This window comes from Candoia aspera, chromosome 2 (genome assembly GCF_035149785.1).
Source record: "Candoia aspera isolate rCanAsp1 chromosome 2, rCanAsp1.hap2, whole genome shotgun sequence".
In the NCBI taxonomy this organism is placed as follows: domain Eukaryota; kingdom Metazoa; phylum Chordata; class Lepidosauria; order Squamata; family Boidae; genus Candoia; species Candoia aspera.
Window position 1 is genome coordinate 150,211,012 of NC_086154.1, and position 24,971 is coordinate 150,235,982.

Here is a 24,971-nt window from a genome sequence, read left to right on the forward strand (position 1 = left end):
CCAATTCTAGGTGATGTTTATACCTGTTACATATCTATTGCATAATTATGATTTTTGATCCAAACTAAAGAGTCAAGTAATGTTTCAGGAACCTCAAATATCTGGCCAGTAGCATACTTCCCCAATTCACACTGGCTGGGAATTCTGGAAGGTCTATTCCAACACATCTGGAAGTCACCAGATTGGCAAAGGCTGACATAGGCAAAATGCTTCTGTGCTGTAGGATCTGAATACAAATATACAAAGCTATCTTATATAACACCAAATTATTTATCCATTTATTTTTGCTTTACCTATTCTGATTCATTCTAGCTTCTAGAGTCTCAAGCCACCTTCTTTCTTGCTATTTGGAGATGTTAAGAATTCAACTTAAGGGTAGATTAAACTAAGTTCCTCCCTTACCGTAAGAGATGTTCAATTTTACAGCTGTATGTATGCCAATTTTCCACAAAGCAAGGGCAGCAGCTGTGCCACATAAGAAATGAGAAAGAAAAGTGAAAGAATACTTTGCTAGCTGATGACTAAATTGGAGTAAGTTAATGCAGCTGGCATTCAGCCCTTGGTTCATTTCCACATCAGACTTGCATTTATCTTTGCTAAACACCTACCAGTTCAAGGAATTTAACAAACAGTATTCAGTTTATTCCTGTGTTGAATATGTATAGAAGGATGTGCCTGATACTGCTGCTTTGGTAGAAAGCACACAGGCCAAAAACATTAACTAACATACAGAACTAAAATCAATACTAGATAAAGATGGACGGGCAAACCAGATGTTTCTATGGTCCTATTCTCCATTGCTATTTACTGCTCCCATTCGCATCTTATCAAGTAATATTACAAAGAAAGAAAGAAATACTCCTAAGATAGAATAAGAATAATGGGGGTGTGATGTATATGTGTCCCAACGTGCCCATGAACTCCTCAGATGGCACCCAATAGGCTGTTTCCCCCCACTGGCATTAAATGGGAAGCTGACATGTTGCAAAGCAAAGCATCTTTCCATTTCTTTTCTGATCCCCTTGGCATTCCTGGGGGCAAAAAAAGTAGCAGTAGTACAGTGCTGTGTTTGAAAGTGATCCAGAAAAATGTCAAAGGTAAGCTGTCACAGAGAACATCAAGTGAGATGGGGGAGATAGTGAAGAAATATCTCACTTGTTTGACTTTTGGTAAGAGAGCATTTTGTGTCACCACACTCATTTTGATGGCCACTTGTCAGATCAACTTGACACTCGCAACATTTCAAAAGTCCCCAGGGGCCTAACAAGACTGTCTTGTTTCTTAGAGGACTTCATTCTGGAATTGGAATCTATACTACTATTATTGTTGGCACTCTCTTGGCCCCACATTTATTTGTATCATTTTATTTTAGCTACATTTAAGATTAAAAACTCCTTAGCCAATCAAATTTTAGGTTTAAAGCCTGGAGCATAGCTGCCATTTGCCCAAAATACAATTATCTTTGAACCAACATGGAGGACCATTTGCACAGCCTGCGCATGGAAGCACTGATTTATTCAACTGCTACCGCAGCCCAACTGCCACTTGGTTGCCAGAGGTGACCATACCTGGTTGGGTTTTCTTTTTTCCTTTTTAAAATGTATGAAACCGAGCAGGGTTTCCTGCCAAGACCATACGGTATTTTTATGCAAAATTTGAGTATGTATAGAAGGGAAAGAGAGAGATAAAAATCTACCTTGGAGTGGAGAGCAATTTGGGAGCACATGCCTGATGGTTTACTGCTTGCTCTTCTGTTACCCAGTTTAAAGCATTCTTTATCCTGGGATAATTTCAGCCGTCCCTTGCTTCTCAAGCAGCTGCTTCTCCCTTTTTCTGGATGGGAATTAACTTCCCCTCTGTCCATCTTTAGAGCTTCCCCCATTCTGATTTTTAGTGCACATTTTAAATCCTCAAACTAAGTTTTGGAAGTCCCATCTCCCCCGATATTATATATTATTTTTGCTTCAGGGATGCCAAAGGAAGCAAGCCAGTACGACTTCTGGCTAGATGGGAGCCCATTTAGTGCTGTACCTCAGAGCCTCACAATCGCAGAAGTTACAGTCTTTGGAAAAATATGACACCATTTTTCATTTGCTGAGATCATGGTCCTAAGGATATTAGAGTGCCACTGGATCAGATTGCTGTACACGGCCACGCCATTTAGCATCTTACTTCCAACATGGCCAGCCAGGTGCTCTAGAAAGCCCCCAAACAGAATGTGAAGGTAACAGAGCATGCTAGTTCCATTTAGCTCTAATGTCATGTTCACCGTTCCGGTGTTTGTCTACATCGTAACGGTTCGCTTGCCAAGGTGCTGATACGTGTCCGGGCTGGGAGGGTGCTGCTGAGAGCCTTGTACAGGAGACGTGCTGATCAGCGCCGGGTGGAATGTGTTTAGGCTATCTCTGAAATGTCAAGGTCTTTTTGCCCATTGATCAGCAGAGCTCGTTAGGAGCACTTGGGAATGTGGGGTGAACTGTATGTGAGGGAGGGGGTGGGGTGTTGTTTGCAAAGATGCTATTTAGTTTGAGTTTAGGTGCGCTTTTCTCATTCTCAGCTTTTTACCTGTTTTCTAAATAAATCCAGAACCTGAATTGTCATTTTGAGTCTGAGAGTTTTATTTAGGATAAGGCAATCGTCACATAAAGCTGAGAATCATTTTTCAAACCAACCTCGCTACTCTTTACCGGAAAATTTTCTTGTGAAAGAGGAATTAGCAATGGCTGAAGGGGGAAAGGATCCCAAGGAGCTCGAGGAGCAGGCGGAACGACTCCCGGAGTCGACGTTCCCGAGCAGGGACCCAAGCCCTGTTCCAGCCCAAGCCACACCTCAGTCCGGGGACTCCTACTCTACCGCGGGGTCGAAGAAACCCCCGCCAGACGACATGGAGGCACAGGAACAATTTTTATGGGATGCCCTGGTGGACCCCCGACCAGGCACGTCCCGCTCCACATGGAAGCTCCGCTGGCCCGACACTCCTGGAGAGGTGCGACCAGATGTATCAGGGAGCCCACCGCCGGGAGATCCAGCGCTGGAGGACTCCACTACAGCTGACTGGATTAAGGTCCTGGAGTCCAAGATCGAATCCATGGAACACGTCTTGCGTTCTATGTCGGCTGCCTTTGGGGACCTAGTACGGATCGTCCGAGGTCCCAGGGCAATGAGAGCACCTAGCCTCCCGCCTTCCCCATCACCGGCTGCTGGAGGAGGAGCCCCACCACGTGCTTTTCCATCGCGTCCGCGTGGATCCACTCCCGTAGGGGTGGCCCCGAGGCAACAATCAGGTGGGGTCCTGCAGGTTGGGGGAACCCCCCGGGACTTCCCGGTAAAGCTTGATGGTGACCCCGCTAATCTGTCCTTCTTTCTCACCAATGCCGCCAGCTTCATGAGACGGCATGGCCACCTCTTTCCTTCGGAGGAAGAGAAGACAGCGGCAGTGGCCACGAAGTTGAAAGGCAGGGCTGCTGACTGGTATGTACAACTGTCGGAGATTTTTTGGCTGCGCTGAAGCGCTACTTTGAAGATCCCTTGGCTAAAGAAAGGGCTAAGGACGCTCTTAAAGAACTGATTCAGGGACAGAAACCTGTGGCTGATTATGCACTTGAATTCAAAGTTTTGGCAGGAAAAGTTCCTGAATGGTCCGAGGCCACCTTAATTGATCGATTTAAGGATAGACTCAATCACGAAGTCTTGCGCTGGGCACTTGGACGGGATGATCCCAACTCATTACATGATTGGATTTGCCTCGCTGGTAAAGCAGAACATGCCCAGCACACTTTTATGATGGCCACCAAAGAAGACAAGCCGGTCACCACTACCCGAGCTCCGGTTCTCCCATCGACCTCTAGATGGGATGCGGAGAAACAACGCTGCTTTGTTCGCGGTCAATGCATCACCTGTGGAAAACCGGGTCACCGTGCTGTTGACTGCCCTAAAGCTAAGGTACCGGATCGTTCCGCAAAAGTGCCTCAAAAACCAACCAAGAAACCGAACAACCCTCCTTGTCGGTTGACAGGGGTGCTGGCTACTGCGGACGACGATGATATCTACACCCCAGGAGATGAATTAGAGGCTTTGGAACAGCTGGCGGGAAACGACTTCTACCTGTCTTAACCGGCGCCTCGGGGCAGGTGGTTCGATCCGGGTGCAATTCCAACATGGTGAGTGCTGATTGCCCTATCCTCGCTGTCAAAATTGAATGGGGATTTCAGTCCAAATCCCTCGAGGTCTGGGCTTTATTGGACTCAGGCTGTTCTCGATGTTTAATCCATCCTGACTTAGTCAAGGAATTGGATTTGCCTTGCTTCCCTCTCCCAAAGCCGCTGGTTTTTCAACAGCTGGATGGCTCTACAGCGGGGGAGGGGCGGCTACCCAGTTTACTGGCGAAGTCGCTTTGCGTATGGGGTCCCATTTCGAACTCATTCAGTTCATCGTGACCCCCGTAGGGAATCCTTTGGTTGTATTAGGGATTCCCTGGTTCGCCTCACATAACCCCTACATCAATTGGCGATCCCGCTCCATTACCTTTGAGGATGGCTTCTATCAAGCTCCCCTTCTGGGGTGTGCCATGCCTCTGACGGCTGGGCAGGCAGAGGTTGTTGATTCTCTGCCTTCCCCATCCCCCTTGGAAGGTCTTCCGGCAACGTACTCGGACTTTGCCGATGTTTTTGGGGAGGAGGAGGCCGACCAGTTGCCCCCCCATCGCAAGACTGACTGTTCCATTGAACTTCTTCCGGACGTCCCCTTGCCAAAGCCAAAAATTTACCCTATGACTAAGAAAGAACTTGCCGCTTTGCGGGAGTTCATTGACAAGAACCTGGCTCGAGGCTTCATTGAACCGGCAAACTCGCCGGTTGGGGCTCCTGTTTTGTTTCGGGAGAAAAAGGATGGCAGCCTCAGACTTTGTACGGACTACCGCGGGTTAAATTCCGCCTCCCTTTCCAACAAGTACCCTCTGCCTCTCGTCAAAGACATGCTTGCACATCTGTCCACTGGCAGAGTTTTCTCAAAGTTGGATCTCTGTGAAGCCTACTACCGCATTCGCATTCGGGAGGGGGATGAATGGAAAACAGCCTTTAACTGCCCTTTGGGCTCTTTTCAGTATAAGGTTCTCCCTTTTGGTCTGGCGGGGGCGCCGGGTGTATTTATGCAGCTGATCAATGAAGTTTTGCATGACCACTTGTTTAAGGGGGTTTTGGTCTATTTGGATGATGTACTCATTTATACTAAGACCTTAAAGGAACACGAACGATTGCTTAAACAGGTTCTGAGCAAGCTTCGGGCTGCTAAGCTTTATGCTAAGCTATCTAAATGTGAGTTCCATAAGTCTTGCTTGGATTACCTTGGTTACAGGATTTCCGATAAGGGCATTGAAATGGATCCTGTTAAGATTCAAGCTGTGCTTTCTTGGGAACGACCCAGGACCCGGCGGCAACTTCAAACTTTCCTTGGGTTTGCCAATTTTTACATATCTTTTGTCAGGGAGTTCGCTGAAATTGCCCTGCCCCTGACTGATTTGTTACGGACTAGGGGAGTGGGGGAGACCCCAAAAGTTAAGAATCCGGGGGCCGTGCTCAGTCGGACTCCTGCCTGTCAGACTGTGTTTGATCGGCTGAAGGCTCTTTTTACTGAGGAGCCCATCCTCTCCCACCCTAACCCTGACCTTCCTTTTGTCGTTCAAGTTGATGCTTCTGATTTTTCAATTGGAGCTATTTTGTTACAAAAGGATTCTGCTGGGCTTTTGAAACCCTGTGCGTATCTGTCTCGAAAATTTTCCGAGACAGAGAGACACTGGCATGTTTGGGAAAAGGAGGCTTTTGCTGTTAAGACTGCCTTGGAGGCTTGGAGGAATCTCTTGGAAGGTGCTTCCTCCCCTTTTGAAGTTTGGACTGATCACTGCAACCTCGAGGCGCTCCGTACGCCCAGGTGCCTCAGCCCGAAGCAGATTCGATGGGCTCAATTTTTCAGCCATTTTAATTTCCAGCTTAAATTTATCCCTGGCAAGAAGAATTTTCTGGCTGATGCCCTTTCCAGGTTGCCACAAGATGAGGGCCCGGTTTCCGATGTAATTGGCACTGTCCTATCAGGGCCACAACTGGGTTTGGTGGCTATCACCCGTAGCACCGCTCGGGGCCAGCCCCCCGCTCCTGCCTCGCCAGTTCGCAAGCCACCCCCATTGTCCGCTGCATTGTGCTCTACTTTTGTTTCTGCGCTGCGTTCTGATCCCTGGCTGCTTGCTAATCCTGACAAGGTGTCCATGGAGCACGACCTCGCTTGGGCTAAGGGTCGTTTGTATGTTCCTGACTCTCAACGTTCTGCTATACTGGCTCGTTCTCATGACAGTAAGCAGGCTGGTCACTTTGGGTTTTTGAAGTCCCTACATTTGATCCGAAGGCAATTCTGGTGGCCCACCCTACGTAAGGACGTCAAAGCCTATGTGGCTTCTTGTCCTGTCTGTGCGATGTCCAAACGTTCTGTTGGTAAGCCCCAAGGCCTCCTGCAGCCGGTGGCTGACCCTGCACACCCCTGGGATGTGATTTCCATGGATTTCATTGTTGATTTACCACCCAGTCAGAAGAAAACTGTCATTTGGGTGGTCAAAGACTATTTTTCGAAACAGGCTCATTTTATCCCCTGCGCTTCTATTCCCTCAGCGCAACAGCTAGCTAAACTGTTTTTGGTACACGTGTACCGTCCTCATGGATGCCCCTCTCGTTTGGTGACCAATAGGGGCACACAATTTACCTCGAAGTTTTGGCGGGCTTTTTTGAAATTGATTGGCACTGAGCAGGCTTTGTCCACCGCTTGGCACCCCCAGACTGACGGATCCACGGAGGTCCTTAATGCCACTTTGGAGCAATTCCTTCGCTCTTATATTAACTATCATCAGGAAGATTGGGTTGACTTGCTCCCTTTCGCTGAAGTGGCTTACAATAATGCTGTTCACCAGAGCACGGGACAAACCCCATTTCGTATTGTTTCTGGTAGGGATTTTGTTCCCATTCCAGAGTTTCCCCAGCCTCCTGCTCCGGCTGTTGCTGCTTGCGATTGGGGCTCTAGGCTGGCTGATTCCTGGCCCGTTACTCGCACCACTCTTTGTGAGGCTCAAGAGGCTTATAAACGGCATGCTGATTGGCACCGCCGCCGCCAGCCGGCTTTTCGAGTGGGGGATTTGGTCTACCACTCTAAAAAGTTTATAAAGTCTCCTCAGCCTTCTCGGAAGCTGGCTCCTAAGTTCATTGGGCCATTTCCAATTACTGCCGTGCTCAATCCTGTCACTGTTCGTTTGGATTTGCCTCATAATTTGAAGCGTTTGCATCCTGCTTTTCACTGCAGCTTACTCAAGGCTGCTCAGGATTCGGCTCGCTGGCATCCACGCTCGCCTCCCCCTCCACCGGTCATGATTGATGGCCAGCAACATTTTGAGGTTAAAGAAGTGCTCGACTCTCGCCGACAGCGTGGGTCTCTCCAGTACCTCGTCCTCTGGAAACACTTTCCCCATCCTGAATGGGTTGCTGCCCATGATGTTCTTGCCCCTGATTTAACACACGCTTTTCATATTGCCTACCCTGACAAGCCCTCTGCTAGTTGATTTTTTTAAGGGGGGGGTAGGTCATGTTCACCGTTCCGGTGTTTGTCTACATCGTAACGGTTCGCTTGCCAAGGTGCTGATACGTGTCCGGGCTGGGAGGGTGCTGCTGAGAGCCTTGTACAGGAGACGTGCTGATCAGTGCCGGGTGGAATGTGTTTAGGCTATCTCTGAAATGTCAAGGTCTTTTTGCCCGTTGATCAGCAGAGCTCGTTAGGAGCACTTGGGAATGTGGGGTGAACTGTATGTGAGGGAGGGGGTGGGGTGTTGTTTGCAAAGATGCTATTTAGTTTGAGTTTAGGTGCGCTTTTCTCATTCTCAGCTTTTTACCTGTTTGCACTCTTTTCTAAATAAATCCAGAACCTGAATTGTCATTTTGAGTCTGAGAGTTTTATTTAGGATAAGGCAATCGTCACATCTAATGGAGAGTATCAGGCACTAGACCCCTTCTCTACTGAGGCATACAATCCTCTTTTAAAGCCATTTTATATCTTGGGACAGCAAACTCTAAAAATGTCCTATTTACTATGAGAACAAGTATTTATTGTCTGTCTGTTCTAGCTCCATTACATTTGGAGCAAAATTTTAGTTCTGCTGGTGAACAAAAAATAATTTTCTTTATCCTTTTCCCATTATACAGTTGGTAAGTGTCACACATTTCTTATATCCAATTTTACATAAATGCTGAACTGTACCCCCCCCCCCACTTCCGCCACTCAGATTTTTGCTCCTGCTGGGGAATTACCTTATTTAAAAATATTTTCTTGGCAGTACTTTATTTGAAACACTAAACACAATACTGCTGTTACTCCAATTTACCCATGGATATTCACTGAAAGGAAGAAACAAGAAAACCTAATTTGATGTTTGAGATTTGGTGAGGGAAAGAAATAGGTCATTTTCTATGTAAGCCACCGAGAGAGAGACTTTCGTTTTGATTACAGTGGCGAAGAAATACGTTTAACAAATAAATAAACTGAAGGAATTAAAAAAAATTCCTGGGCACAATAACAACACACACCCAGCGTTTGAGAGAGGGCGAATCCACCTGAAGAGATCGAGATGATCGGGGCAGAAGACTTAAAGTGTGTTCAGGTGGCTGCCTTACCCGAGATCCACCAACTCGAACTAAGCGCTGGCACAGCACAACGGGGTGGACACAATCCTAGATTTAAAGACAGGTAGAGGGCACCTGGGAGCGGTACAAGCCGAGCCCAGGAATTTACTTGTGGATAAAAAGGTGAAGCCAGAAGCCCCGTAAAACAGCACGAGACGGGGCAGCAGAAGCCAAGCCTATGTTCTGCCTACGCCTAACATACACGCTGCCCTTCCGCTTTATCCAAGGGACCCTTTTCCCCTTTCCCTCCCACTCCCCTGGCCAGCCGGCAAGCCCAGCCCTCTCCCACCACTTACCGAAACGCTCCCACTCAGCCCGGTCCAGCGCGTCCATGATTTCGTAGAACCTGCACATGACCGCGGGCGGCAAATCGTAAAGGAGCCGGGTCGATCCGGAACCGGCCATAACCCCCTGGTCCTCGCTATGACTACCGCCCTCCACCGCCCAGGCCAGGCCATAGGAGAGGCTGGACAAGGGGGAGGGAAAAAAAGAAAGAGGGGGTGAGAGAAGAAAAGGGGCTACTTCCCCTTTAAATAGCACTCAGGCTGAGGAAGGAAAGTATCCTTTCAGCAGGCCCCCGCTCATCCTCCTGCGCATGTGCTAACCACAACGTTCGCCTTCTCTCCTCACGCGGACTCCCAGTGCGCGTACCGTCATCTTACGCAAAGGAGCCATCTTGGATGCGGCGGGTGTCTTTGGACGACAGGATTGGGCGTCCCTCCCTTGGCTTTTTATGTACTAACCCCCTCCAGCCCCGCTCCGATTAGGAGAGGTCATTTAAGGCTGCAGTGTTTAAGGGGCCGTAGGTCTTCCCGGTATGGCTTATTGTATAGTCTAACCAAACTGCTGAGTGGCGTGGTCGCGGCTTTCGATGGCAGGGTTAATGATGTCATGCCACCCCCACCATCGCTGCGTTATCACACACTGGGAACACCACGGAGCGACATTGTATTGACAGCTCAGACGTTGCAGGTCCTTCCTAGAGGTGAGGCTTACGAATCTAAGCATGCAAGACGATGTTCTGCTGCCCTTATGTGGGAGTAAACGCCATTCGACTTACCCGTTTCCCGCTAAACTTGGGTAGCATGTAGTTACACAAAGAATGCCTTCATCTTTGTCTTCTGCTTTAGCAGAACATATAAGCCTGAAACTCATCCACATTGACGACAGAGTAAGTGAAAAATCGAGGCATGATGAGGGCAGTCAAACTGGGGTTAGTTTGCCATTTCGCAGTACTTAGATTGGGAAGGGTTGCCAGAAAATAGGGAAAGAGGAGACCAGATCGCTGATGGAAGCACAAAATAAGATGAAGCTCAGATAACAGAATGCCACCCAGGAAACTTCTCTGTTACTCTTTTCATTCAAGTATGCTAAAGCACTGTTCTCTCCTTTCTAATACTAAGTATGTTTGCTTATTTAGGATTAAATTCCACAGCTGTCAGTGGGATTCATACTCTTACAAATCTGCTTTACTGCCTATATCATTGCTCAGATGCCCCCATTCCATTCCGTGGAGCAGAACGGTTCTGAAAAGTAAAACTGCATAGTTGGAAGAAAATTTCAGGGAAAATATGTACCTGCAAGCATCAAGGAACTCAACTGGTCTTTTGAACAGATGTGCACAGAATTTTTCTGTTTCACTTAGTTTCTGTGATAGAAAATACACTGATTTATGCACTCTGGTATAAATTATTCCTGCCCAAATCATGGCAGGCGCAAGATTAGGATTACTGTATCTGTCTTGAACAAATCTGATGACAGCAGAGATAATTTTTCTCTATTTCTTTGCTGCCATTTAATGGTTGGAATTTTGCAGCTCAGTTATAGTAGTCCTACTTAAGCTATTAGGCGGAGGCTGCTGCTCTTGGGAGTAAATTCTGATTGTTATTCATGGTTGTGCACTAATTGAAGAAAAAGATGCCATTTGGATATTCCCTGATAAATACAAATTGTAATAACAAATTTTCATTTTAGTAGAAATACTGATTCTGTGGAAAATGTAAGTATTATTTGGTTTGTACAGTAGTTCTAAATCTAGCTTGTTAGTGCATGCCAGGGACTTTGAGGGTCTGAAATCTGACTCCCATTCCACCTCACTGCACTAGCTGTCTGAATATCAATGAATATACATGGCAAGAATGAGTATCTGCTTTCTATAATGTTGGGACTAACAGCATTTTCTCACTGCTTGGTACAGGTGACAACTTTTTAAAAGCCAGCATTAATATATCAGAGTTCAACTAATTTCTGAGAGGAACTTACTAATTTTCCTTGACATATGAGATTTGAAGAGATATATACCTAGCTAAGACTGGGGCACTGAGTAGCTGAAATATTGCAGAATGTCAAAAACAGTTATGTGATAGCTTACCTTTTTATTAGATCATAATTTCTTATCACACCAAGGATCAGATATATATAGTAGCTGTTTACCAGCAGGCATTCACACACTTTATCTTGCCTTCTCCCAGATGACAATGTCCTACAATCCTAAACAGAATCAGGCAGTATTCAGGACAAGAAATAAAAGGGTAAAACAAGTTACATTGTAGCAGAAATTCAGGATTTCTGGTGAGCCAGAATTAAAGTAAAAAGCCAATAAAATGGAGGTATTCAGAATCCTTTGTCAGGGGCATCAAGCAATTTTACAATTGGTCTTCCAGATATATATAGTAAAAAAGTGTGTGCAATCTTTAGGTGACTTGAGGACACATTCACATTTGGCTTGGGAGAGACTGAAATGGTGGAAAGGCCAGGGTCCCTCCCCCCCAAGGTTTGGGCCAGTTTTCAGTGGGGAAGGTCAGTCAGTTCTGGCAATTTACAGATGTTCACCCAAAGAACCATACTTATAGATACTGCTATATAATATTGCTGTCTGTGAGTCACACTCTTGGATGAATAGCAAACTATATCAATGTTTACAACATGAGAAAAGAAATATGATCTTCCCTGCTATAGCATCTTTTGGGGCATGGTGTTTGAAACTGAGATTCCAAACAATGAAAGTGGATTGCACTGATTTCAAGGGCAGTTCTGAGTGTCTGGATAATGGGGGTCTTTAACCGGGAGGTGACCCAGGTGCAGCCTTTCCCTATCCACCGAACCTGGATTTCAACACTGAATGGATGAGTGAAAAGTGATACAATGCTGTCTCCTAGGAGTCAGTGGGGGTGTTTAATGATTTGCAGGGGAATGATCTTGGTGCAGTGATTGATCCAGCAGATGGGAAATTATTCCTGGCTCTTGTAATCAGGATGGCCTATGATAAAGGTGTTACTTGTATCTGTACAGGTTATGGTGGGAAATATGGCCAAGAACACATATGCAATGGAGAGTATGGCAGATAAGGCCAGTATGCCTCTCTGTACAAGCCACAATACTGTTGTTGGTCCTGATAGCTATTAGATCTTGCACAAGGATATTGTTCAAGCACTGTTGAGGAGTTTGGTATGGAGTTTCTGATGCTCTGAAAATATGTGAAGATGCCAAATGAAAAGTAGATCAAATTTGGTATGAAGCAGGTGAAGCTTGATATCTAGGCAGCCTACTAGGTTCTTGAGATAGAAGTCCTGTCTATGTTCAAAGTAATCAGTGGAGACCAATGCTGAATTTCTACTTTAGATACGGAATCTCTCCCTATCAGATCATCTCTGTCATCTAGACTCAGAAGCTGAGAAATGGTAGAGGGAGCAACTTCCTTGGTATCAAGGTGCATTCCCATGATAGAATTTTGCAGCTGAACTTCAGATATCACTAAGGAATAGGCTGGGCTCAGTCTTGAGCTAGCTTTTTCTTTTTTTAAATACATCTGCAGGAGCAGCTAAATTCCACTTTGACATCCATCTTGGTTTTCCAATCCATCTGCCCAGAGTGATCAGATGACTCATCATTTGACTCATATCATATGGCAGTTCCAGGGAAGCCACTCAAGGCTAAGCCTAATCTTAGGTAGTGTTGTGGCTTCTTTCATTTGTTACATGTTCATTACTCAGAACGAAGAAGAAAATGAAACCGACTCTATGTGCATGTCAGTGTTCGTGCAATTAGCTGCTTTCAGGTCTGCTCCTAGAGCTCATGAGTAAAAAGCTTGATCCTCTTGAGCCTGTGTCATGAAAGCTTGAAAAATGGGTAAGATTTTATCGTAAGCTCCTTTCTCAGGTACAGGAAGAGGCTTGGTCATCAGATGAGGATTTTTTCTTGTAATTCTAGTATTTCCAGAACTGGGAATTTCTGGCTTTCAAAGCCATGCAGGTCCATGAAGATGACATTAATTGCCAAAACAATATTCTGTTCATTCTAAAATATAATGAAAAGAAACAATACCAAATAGATAGAAGGAACAAAGCAAATACAGGAAGAAGCTCAATACTTTAAAGACATGAAGTAAAACGCAGTTTTACTTTTCAAAACTGCTCTGCTCTACAGAATGGAATGGTGGCATCTGAGATAGCATTTTGAAATGTGCACCATAGAAGAAATTGAGGGGATTAGCCAGAGCTATGCCTAGCAGTGTGCAATTCCTGAGGAGCTGAAAGCTGCAACTCAGCCTTCTAATCTTCTGAAGAGCCAGACCTTCCAGTGAGATTCCCCCAAAGCAGTGTTTCTCAACCTTGACAACTTTTAAGGTGTGTGGACTTCAACTCCCAGAATTCTGGGAGTTGAAGTCCACACATCTTAAAGTTGCCAAGGTTGAGAAACACTGCCCCAGACTAGATGAAATTTTAAGCCCTTTTTTGGAAGGGAGGGTGTTAGGATAGGAATGGGAGCAGGATCTGGAAAGCATACTATCATTCCCATCCTAAAACTTCCCCTCAAACAGCTGAAATTTGTGCCAGTAAAATTCTGTCATTTTTGTCACTGAATTTTTGCAATACAATCTCAGGCTGTCGGGGTGGCTGCATGTGCATAATCACCAAGACCAAGCTGAAGAACGTTTAGTAATGCATTTGCACTGAATCTCTGTAAAAACAGTAAAGCTAGAGGCTAATATTAAGAAAAAAGGTAATATTTCAAATTTTATGACATTTTCAATGGATTGGCATTTTTGAACAGTTTAGAAAAGAAACTGCTAATGTCTCAGAATTGTGCATTTAAGGTACCACACGTATCTGAATTCCTTTTCGGTCCTGATGAAAAATGTTCAGTATGAGGTAACAGTGGTAAGCTTGCATTGTGTTCCCATAAAGAAAAGTTTTTTCTCCTTTATTGAATAAGTGGGCTTATTTGCACTCATTTAGTTTAACTGCAGATAACAGACTTAACATATGAGGGCCACACAACATGGCAAACCTCTACGGGCAGCAGTTTCCTGGTCCCATCTTCTATACCGTTATTGGTAACTTTGATCCTAGAGGCTGGCATACTAATTAAGACCAGAGCTACCAATAGAGGGGGGGAGGGAGCTTCCCCAGCCTTTTTATTTTTCAGTGTAACTCCTTCATGTTTGTGAGGTAAGAAAAGTCAGCTTTTGTAATGGAGATACTGCTTCTGCTTCAGGGGCATCTCCATTTATGTCTACTCCTAATCTCCACCTCATTTTTGGGGTAGACAAATGGTTGATTGATGATAAGCTAACTTTTATGCTCGATTCACATGACACATGAAGCCACATTTGACCAGGTGAGCCAAAAACACGCAATGGCCACGTGATTAATATTCTCAGTCTTAATCAGAGCCTCAACTATAGGCCAGGTTCCAATGATATACTAAGCCCAACTACAGTATAATTTGGCATATTTTGTGAATAGACATCAGGCCTTGGACTCCAGTGACATGGTATGCTAATCACTATATTTGTTCTATGACTTCATATATTATAATAGACTGTAGTTTTAGAAATATTGCCCTAGATGTTGAAAAAATACTTCTTGTAACATAAAATAAGCATTCATTACCATGCTATTTTTAAAAGATGAAATACAAAACAAAACAAATTACATGTCTAGTCTCCTGATGGTGTTGACATATAAAGTGTTTTATGCGATGAGACAGGAATCTAAAAAGTGACAATCAGTTGTATTAATAATGTGAAAGACTGTAGATGAAAACAGACTTCTCCATTCTGTCCAGCCTAGAATTTCATGAAACTCAAAAGCTTCCACTGCAGCCTGGGAGGTTTTTTTTTTGGGGGGGGGGCAGGATTTAATTTCTTAAAAGAAATATTCTTTCATCAGTGAAACCTGGCCAGTCAACAAGATGGCCACCTTTCAATCAACTCAAAAGCTAAAAGACATCCTCGGCCACAACAGAGAAAAAAATATTATATTTTAATGGCAGGGCAGAACATTTCTACCTCGGTAATAAAAGGCTCAAACAGATCTGTAACATTTACATAGGTTTATAATCCAATTCTAGCACAGAATACAGTACTTACCAACATGAGATGCAACTAGATTACTGTGTAGAATGCATGCTGAGTGCTAAAACTGGGCCTGCATGTATTTTTTAACATAAAAATATAAATTATTCTTTTATATGAATGCATATATATATGCAGTTTCCACAGTATTTTTTCCCCAAAAGGAAGAGGAAAATGCTTGTTTTTAACAACAACAAAAGATAGAGACACTCATAAAGAAAGGACTTTTTCTTGTAAATTTATAAGGCAAACGTTTTATATAATAAATAGGATACAAGGGTAGGGAGGGGTTTTGGTGGATTTCTTTTAAACATGTACATTCAGACGGATTTTGTTATTTTCTTACTGAAATTATACAAATTTTCCTTTATTAAATTTCTTTTTTTTTCTTTTTTCTTTAAATATAGTCAGTGCTTTCAGTCTTTTTTTTTTTTTGGCTGTAGACAAAACCTACAAAAAGAGCAATCAATTTTTAAGTTTTATTAAACAATCTACTCAGAATTCTTAAAAGTAATTGTCCCAAAAATGCATCAAACAAATGCAAAGTGTGCTCAGGAACTATGGGTAGGGGTACACAATGAAGTATATTGTTTCAGATTCTTCAAAAGAGCCAAGAAAGCTCTATTTAATCTCAGTGGAAAGTTTAATATTTATTTTCCTAAAATTAGAGGTTTAGTGTGGAAGGATCATTCATATGGATCAATAGTGATTTCTTGGCATTAAAAATATTAGTGTGGCGATCCTTAGTACACACACAGCCCAACTAATAGGGTGCTAACTATGAATTTTGGAGAGCTTCAATGCATTCTTCTTTAATACGCTTATGGTGCTAGATCCTCCTGATTTGCTATTTTATTCCTCCTCTTGTAATGAGTGTTCAGTGAAGGAATCTACAGCACCACCTCATTTTTTTCCTATATTGCCTTCTGGTGGTGGATTATTAAAAATATAAGTTTTATGATGCAAGTTCCTCCTGGATTTCGTTTGGTATTTTTACCATTACATTCTAGCCAAATGAATGTTTCAATGAAGGAATCTAAGCATATTCTAATTGCTTTGCTACACTGACTTCTGATAGTAGATTATTAGAAATTGAAGCATACAAAATACCCTGGGAAGTTGTTAAAAAAAAAACTACCTAAACTACCCTTTTCTCCCTACTGCCAATGGTAAGACAAAAATAAAAGTATATACCTTTCCTCCCTTTTAAAATATATACAGGTATTTGACACACTCACATTTGAAGCATTTGTGCCTGGAACAATTACTTTACAGAAATGTTCACGATACATACTCGTGGACCATTAAAATAAACACACACACACACACACACACACACAAAAGGTTTTCATTGACATTCCTTTTTTTCAGGGTGGGGAGATAAAACCCTACACACAATGAGAGTCTCAAACACCACAGTTCTTTTCTGTCCCATCCCCCTCCCAGAAAAAAACACTATTTGAAATAAAATAAAGACAACTCCCACCCCCCACCCCCAAATTCTGTGTCTCTGGAATTTTTTTAAGGAAAAAAATGCCACTGGCTAGAGAGTTAGTTGGCTATGTGAGGATTAAGAGCTGTACACGGTAGCAAGCACTCAGCATACATCTAATAACAGTCCTTGTAATATTTGGTCATATAGTGATCACTACTGAATTGTGAAGCAGAAGGAAGTTGGTTTAATGTAAGTGGCATGTTGATTTATGGAAGCAGGAGAAGGGAATTCCTCCCCCTGTACAATAAAGGGAAGAAAGACTTTGCAGCTTTTTTTTTGCACTCAGAAAGAAAATCAATCAATCAATTTCCAACTCATCCGCCACTTCATGCAGGTAATACATAACTGCCCATCTACATGGCTTGGAGAAGGAAAACCATACTTGGAAGAAAACTCTTCTGCATGTCAATTTACAGACTGGGAAATTCTCTCTCCCAACCTCAGTTAGGAAGAATATAGTCAGTTACACTGTCCCCCAAGAAGTGTAATCTGTGCTCGGTCTTTGCTTTTGGAAGAACGGCAAATTTGAGCTGCTACTCTGAGCGGATATTGCTGATTTCCACAACTTGCAAGTGAAAGCTGGCAGACCGGAAACTGTCATATTTGGTCCTCTTTCTAATGGTTCCTTTTGGGATATGATGAGAACTGTATCAGTAAAGTGCTAGCAAGCTTTTCTTTTTATGATCTGCTTCCAAACACATCAGCCTTTGATTTGATGAATGCTAGTTGGGCCCTAATGTCAAAGATGCCAACAAAACTTGAAAGCTTTAATACAAAATTATTAAGTGTGACACAGACTAAACATCTCAGCTATCACTCATGCAAGCATAAGCAGCGCTAGGAGGAGGAGAAAGGGGAAAGTCCAATCTGAAAAACTGGTAATTCATTCTCTCTGAATTAAAAATACTGTGAACAGTAGCGAGAGTTCAATACTTCACTTCCCCACTTCCCCAGCCAAGAATTTGCCATGTCCCTTCTTTGTTCACACCCTTTTCTTTCCTGGAGCCACATCTGGATGCAGTGAAATACTGACCCATGAAGACATGATGTCTTTGGAAATCAGACCTAGACTTTTGCTGAACATGCAGGGAAGAGAGGGGAGAGAAGAGAAGCAAGGGGCAGGTTTTCAGCCAATGGAAGGAACATGCTATTGTGGAGTGCTTCCAATTTATGCCAGATGGCATGCAATGCACAAAGTTAAAAGGAGTGGCAGGAGAAATGCTAGCTCTGAAAACAGTGAAAGTGGAGGAAGGAGAAACCAGGTAAGAACTTTGCTATGAAGAAAAAGAAGGAAAAGCACTAAGAAGTTCAGTTTAGGACCAATAGTAGTTTTCCAAAAATTACACTACCAGACTAAGTTGTTTCACCATCAAAGTAGTCACAGCTGACAGAACTAAATCATGCCAATAATGTTAGGCTCAAGTTCTATTGAAAATATTTTTATGGAGGTTAGTCACAATACAGACCAAATACTCCATGTTTTCCCCACTTCATCATCCCAAACCCAAGTAATTGCCCTTCCCCACAAGTTGATTTGAGTGCAAAAAAATAAAATCAAAATGTTGGCTATATGCAACCATCCTGTTATTTTTCCAACTCACTGAGGCAAAAAAGGAAATCTCCTTCCAAAAGTGTAAGAACACAGCCCAGCTAAACATATCTTCTGCTCTGGCATAGACAAAAATTTACTGGCAGGCAATTGTGAAGGGTGTTTTCCCTTGCCCTATGATACTGAACATTAGGAATAACAGTAAAGAAAATGACATGTAATAATTTCTCAACAGACCATACCATTCCTTGCTTGTCAGTCTGTTATCCTTATTTGGTAGTGGTGCAATAAGCAGAAGAAAAAAAAGCTACCGCTCATTTATAATGCAATATACAGATATATAAAATCAGACAATTTTTTCTGTGTCTACTTGGTGCCTTAAAAAAAACAAAAACACCACACACACACACACACACACACAAAACAGAAATTAAATCCCCAAACAAAAAAGATTTAGGTCTAACGTTAAACTCTACACATTATTGGATAATAATTGAAACTGACAAGAAGTTTATTTTCACTTGACACAGAAACATCAGGTGGTTCACAATGCTAACAAGGTAAATCCCTCTTGCACAGTCTCTCAAACTCCAGGCACTATCCACATGTGTCTTGAGGATGAGCTGGGTGGAAGTGGGCAGATAAAGATATTCACTTTGGAGACAAAACTTTGTAACCCTGTAAATAAGCAATCAGATTGCCAGCCAAGCTACTACGGATGTAATTCACTCTGGAAAAGCAGCTAGTTCCAACAGCATCTTTAGAAGGAATGGTGGGAAGAGGCCAGACTTCTATTATTCCCTCTTGTCCATACTTTTGCTCTACTTTCTCAATCCTTTCTTTGGGTTGAACTAGATTTTGGTGGAAGACCCAGGTCTGTAACCAGCTGCAAAGTGGAGCACGAAGAATGCCAGATGCAGCAAAGAAATGTTTATCTGCTGGGAGGAAGGCAGGGGGAGTTAGAAAAAGAGCAAGCAGAATTAACACTTTTTGCTTGCCTGCTGCTTCTCTGGTGCAAAACTGCCCCTCTTACAATCACTTTGTAGCAGTCTAGCAGCAATCCTGGTCTGCCCACAAGCATCTAGTTTGGCTCTGACAAAATGCACCTTCAACTTCCCACCTTACATCACAACTCAAGGAAGGGAAATGGTATAAAGGTGCCACCTTTTGACTTGTTTGGAATGTAGAGACACTTGAGATTTAAAAAAACAACCCTGTGGTCTTACAAGCTTTTCAAATCCAGGTAATGGTAGATTAGAATAATTACAATATGAGAATGCTTTTAGCTGATATATGAGTACTGCTATTCTAATTTGGATTTATGTTTCAAATCCCATACATGTTCATAGGTATACTTTAAAACTAAAGATATGCAACTTCAGTTGACAAAAATCTCAATTTTTGAAGCTTCTTTTAATATCCCCATCTGACTCCATATTAAACCCATTCTTCTCACTTATTTGCAAGACACTGTCAAAATCATGTGGTCTCAATGGGCTTGTGGCTCTATTGTCCACCCAAATAGGAAACAAGCAAGAAAGAATATTATTCTCTCTTGACTTTAAAGTGCATTATTCTCTCCCATGAAAATATTTTTTAAAAAAAAAGGGAGGGAGAGGTATTTCGAGGGCAGCTGTCTGCCTCAACAATGGGCATCAAGAGATAGCTGGGAAAGGACATGGCAAAGGGTTGCCACCTTTTTACATAAAGCAGTCACCTATACCTTTTTGAAGGTACATGGCTGGGAGAGTGCCAGAGCTCCTCTTATGATAGCAAAAGCTACGTTTTCTAAATTATCTTTGCCAAATAACCAGGAAGGCATGAGGCTTTTAATACTCCCAATACTGTAGTAAACTAGAGGAGATCTGCCTATGGGTATGTTAAGTTCAGAAGGTTCAAATGCTAAAAACTTCAAATGCTGAGTATATTTCCTGAAGAGCTACAGCTCCATTTGTAGTCTCAGCTGTATACTACAGTATTATGAATCCTAAAAAGATACTGGAATGCAGCAATGCCCTGTAGTATAGGGAACAGGACTAAACTGACACAACACACTTGTTTGCTTAGCCATAAGCTTGTTCTATTATGTCTGAACTGGAAGTGTGGGTCCGTATTTTAGAGCGTAAGCTGCAGGCAGCTATAGGAAGCAACATTCTCCATGTCTGCTATTTCCTCCATCATCCTCTCCCCAGGCACTTTTTCCATCCAATCTAATTCCTGTTATTAGAATCTTCCAAGAAGAATGTGTGTATAAATGAAAATATTTGTCAGCAGGTATCCACAGCGGGGATTGGGGGAACAAAAGATGAAGGCATTTTCACACCATAGTGACACAAGATCCACTCCTTATGTACAAGTGTTGTGATACTGCACACATACATGAAAGGGGTGGAGTTTGCATTGTAACAGTAGCACTCTAAGCCCAGCTTCAGAATGCTTCTCATCCTGCAAACACCTGTATGTATCAGGCTATAGGAGAAAACTACAGGAATTCTGGACTCTTTACATGATTTTTAAAACTATAAACTGATTTGTTACCATTACATCCAGCTTGGCCTTCAATTATAAGCCAGGCCAACTGAAATTTCAAAGAAAATCAATTTTCCAATGGGAAAGATTGCTACCACCATTTTTTATTCTTGGTGTAGCTCTGTGTTTCAAGCTGGACACGCTAAAGAGCTGCTTTACCGTGATATTCCTCTGTGGAAAATTTCATGATGTCCTATCTATAAAATTAAACTTTGACTTCCAAAGGCAGTGCTCTGCAAATCTCAGCCACATCAAATTGTATCCATCACACTTTCAATTTTGACATATGTCTGTATGTTTACTATTTTAAAAAAGTCACATCAGTGACCCCAAAGTGGAATGAAATGTAAGGTTCTATTCCATTTACTAAAACCATCTCATAACTTAGAAGAATTAATAAACGATGGAAGGTTTTCTTTGCAGACTTAGAAGTTGGAGCAAGAGGGACAGAAATTCACTCTAGATCTCTCAAGTCAAGCTCAAAGCCTTGTATTAAAAATCCCAAATGCAGCTGAATATCAAAGTATACTGTATTTTTCCCATCTCTAGTTTCCCACAGACTAGGATATTCACTGTGGTTTGGAAAACTGTGGATAGGAGACTCCCCTCCCCCACCAAAATAAATTTGTGCCTTTTTTTTAATGTTGAGGAAAAGCCCTTAAGAGTTTAAGTTGTTGCAAAGTAATTTCCTCCTTCACTGTTTTTTTTCCCCCTTGTGCGTGCTTCTTTACATTTTCCATCAGGTTTCCATATGTACTTCTCAAAACAGAGACACCATTCCAATAAATAATGAGCTAGTTTTCAGATTGGTTATGCTTTCAGATAGAGTATACTTCAGAATCCACCATTTAGCTGCAGAGCATAGCCCAAATTCTAGTAGCTAAGTAGGAGGCTTTGCTTTTATTCTTGGTAAAGAAAAATGAGAAGCCAGCCCCAACCTTACTGCAAATCAAGGATAAGGAGAAGAAAATATCAAACTTTCAATTCTGATTACAGTGTAAGAAGCTCAGGAAAAAAAAAAAAAACAATCCCTGTGTGGCTGCAGGGCTAATTCTCATCAGTCTTCCCACAGAGAAAATGGAGTCTTCTCTCTTATGAACAGAACATATTCTATGGTTAATAACTTCACTTTGGCTGCTTATACACAGAGACATCTTTATTCCAATGTCTGGTAGATAGGCAAGAGTGGAGAAGAAAAGTCACCCTCTATGCCAATGTGGCTCTCCAAGGTCTCAGACAGACATGACTCCTGCCAGTCTCCGTGTGTGTGTGTGTGTGTGTGTGTGTGCGCGCGTGCACGTACAGATATATATAACTGCAGGAACTCCAATTCTGCTTAGAAGAATGATGCTGAGGAAAAAGGTAATATTCCTCCCCCTCAAAATAATTTTCCTGTTCTAAATTTTGTCCTCTCCCAGGCAAACTGCTATACCAGAAAGGAAAAAAAAATGCCATTACAGGAATCTCTATTTTCCTCCCAGTAACAGCTTGTGAAGAGGAAGAGGGGGCATATTTAGACTGAAAAACGCTACTGCTCTGAACAAAAGTAGTACCTTCTGTGACTCGTTTTAGTGTACTGGTTTTCTTTTTAAATAAAAATGTTATCACAGATATCAGGGTATTTGTCTATTAGGTCCTCAAAGACCCTTGAAACAAGATGGGGCTTGTTTTATCATTTCACACCACTGCAAAAAAAAAATGAAAGCTATTCAAGATAGCTACTTCCTGCCTTGAGTTCTGACTTGGACCCAGGCTTCCTTTCTTCTTATTGAATTATTTGCTACAGTCCAGAAAAGGTGGGGGGAGACACTAGATTACCTCTGTGCTACATATTCACTTAAACAAAAACAAGCAGGCTAGGATGGCCAGTGCCCTTCCCCTTCCCCCACTGAATGCTGCAGTTTTCTGCTCTTGGGAAGAAAAAAAAAATAGACCTTAATTGCAGACAAAGTCTCATACACAATAAAACGCTACACCTCTGCTGAGCCCTGCTTTCCTGGGGAGTGAGGAGATATGTGCTCAACAGCCTTGGAAGAGCTTGGTTGCCAACCATAGGGAAATTATTTGAAGCAACTAGGCTTCTCAATTCAGCCACTGCCATGTACCAATCCCCACAAAAAATTACAGGAAGTTTTACACACATTGGGCTACTTTCCTGTCCCAGAAGTAAAGTGGAGAGGTGAGCCAGTGTTCAGTCCAAATGCCCCATCTAATACACACAGGCACACTTTGTACATCTTTCACGCCACTGCCCCCCAACAGGTAGACAAAGGCCTCCATTAGTGCAAACAGTTTCCTAAGCTAACATCATCGATAGTAACTGGAAGAACGTCTCATTTTAACTCTTAGCATGTGAGAAACATACACACACATGCTGTTCAGCACACTCAGATTGTTTCAACGAAATCAAAGGCCTCTCCTTTCAGGATTGACATAGGAAAGGAGGACATTAATACAAAGCTGCATCTAGTATCCCAGTGGTGTCTTAGCAGCAGAGCTGTACTTGGGGGGAGAGGATATTCTTCCTAATTGCTGGCCTAAGTGGCAGATGAGGGATATTAGTTCCCCAATACACCACAACCCTATTTCTCTCTCTCATGTGTACACATGCGCACACACCCTACTGAAAACTACAGAACTCCCAACTAAGACTGGACAACTACGTTACATGGCACTAGGGAGGTGGAGTGGAATACACACATGGGCCCCTCTCCACCCGATCTGTTGATGGGGCCTCTATAATGTGGAGGGCAAATAGGATCAGGGCAACAAGCCAGAGTTTGAAGCTATTTCTCCCCTGCCAAACAGCTTGCCTTGTCAGTAGTATTCTCAGCAAAGCATGGCAGATGGGGAAAAGGAAGAGGGAAGAGGGTGCCCCCATTCTGTAGAAAAAGTGCAAAGTGGCTTCCAGCCCTGGGAGGCATGTTTCTGTACCCCACACTGTGCTTGTCTGTATTAAAAATGGGGGGATGAGGGACACAGAGAAGGGATAGTTTGGGGGTAAGCTGATTGGTTGAAAGCCAGGGCATTGTGGGAAAGGGGAATTCTACCCAGCAGCTGCCTGGAGTCTCATTTGGGTGTGTGGGGTTGAGAGTGCCTGTCTCTCTCTCTTTGTTACCTCTGGCGCTTACTTGCTCACTCACCCCCCGCAAAGTCAGCTGACCCGCTCTGACACAGGCGTCCTGGTGTCCACGGCCTCGTCCCTGTTTGTGGGCCGGGACAAGGCCGTGGAGGACGACACAGTATCTTTGCGCTCATGTTTGTAGGACACTGCTGTGCCACCAGATTGAGTCTTAGGTGGCTCCTTAGGGCAGCCATCACTTTCTGGAGCCCTCTCCTCTTTATAGCTCTTGCTGCTCAAGTCCTGGGGCTCGGCTGGAAGGCTCTTGCTGTCCTTAGGGCTTTCAGGGGACTGAGCAGGGGAGGTGCCCTGGGGCTCCGAAGATGGCTGATGGGGAGGGAGGTGCTGATCCTTCTTGCCGGGAGAAGAGGAAGGGGCAGGGGTTGACACAGCGTTGCCACCCCGCCCTTTAGGGCTGCTTTCTTTGCTGCGACGCCCTGGGCTCTTGGCAGCCATTCGCTGTCCTTTGGAACTCCACTCCCCTGTGTTGCTTGGAGGAGGAGGAGCTGGCTTGGTGATCTCTATACTGACAGCCTCACGTGTCTTGCGCTTCTTGATGGGCAATACTGTCTCCTGGACTGCCTGGATGATCGGCTCCTTGATTGTTTTCTTTTTCACTTCAGCAACAGCTGCTGCAGCACCGCCGCCTGGCTTTCGTCCCCGTTTCTTAGGTACAGCCTGGGGATCTGATTCGGGTTTCCGTTTACGTCCAGGACGCTTGATAACCATGACCTGTGCTGAGGTGGTAGCCCCGCCTGTGCCTTCTGCCTTTGCTCCCACCGAAGATGACTGCAAAGGCATCTTGACTAGCAGCTTTCCCGAACTCTTCTCAATCACCCTTTTCACCTGTACACCTTCCGAAGCAGTTCCTCTGGGCTTGGCAGAGCCACTACCTTTAGGTCGACCTCGTCCACGGCCTGTGCCAGGAGTTTTAGGGGTTTTAGCTTTCTTAGGAGGCTTCTGTTCTCGTCGTGAGGGGCTCCCACGTCCAGTCACCGTGAAATCAAAATCATTAGGATCCAGAGAAGTGTCTCCCACCTTCTCAAAGTAGGCGATGAGCTCAACTTTAGAGCGGAAGGCCTTGCCTTGGGGGCTGCAGTCACAGAACCAGAAATACAAGAAAGAACAAGGAAGGGGAGGGGGGAGAGAAAATTAATGGTAGTTCACCAGAGATACACAAGCTAGGTTATCACATGAATTAAAAAACCCTTCAT

The 24,971-nt window shown here is 43.6% G+C and overlaps 2 protein-coding genes across 4 annotated transcripts in view; both read right to left on the reverse strand.

Annotated features, from left to right (window-relative positions):
- Positions 1 to 9,275, reverse strand: part of IRAK1 (interleukin 1 receptor associated kinase 1) — a 32,908-nt gene extending 23,633 nt beyond the window's left edge. Inside the window, exon 1 of one of the 3 annotated variants that reach the window (XM_063294256.1) lies at positions 9,002 to 9,275. In XM_063294256.1, the coding sequence (XP_063150326.1) occupies positions 9,002 to 9,110 (109 nt within the window). In that variant the 5' untranslated portion in view covers positions 9,111 to 9,275. Of the gene's footprint in view, positions 1 to 8,333; positions 8,421 to 9,001 lie in introns of those variants that run through there. The other 2 variants (XM_063294255.1, XM_063294257.1) reach the window with 2 other exon arrangements.
- Positions 9,276 to 14,952: 5,677 nt separating this feature from the next.
- MECP2 (methyl-CpG binding protein 2) overlaps positions 14,953 to 24,971 on the reverse strand; it is an 87,546-nt gene continuing 77,527 nt past the window's right edge. Inside the window, exon 3 of the mRNA XM_063294258.1 lies at positions 14,953 to 24,850. Within this exon, the coding sequence (XP_063150328.1) occupies positions 23,791 to 24,850 (1,060 nt within the window). The 3' untranslated portion in view covers positions 14,953 to 23,790. The remainder of the gene's footprint in view (positions 24,851 to 24,971) is intronic.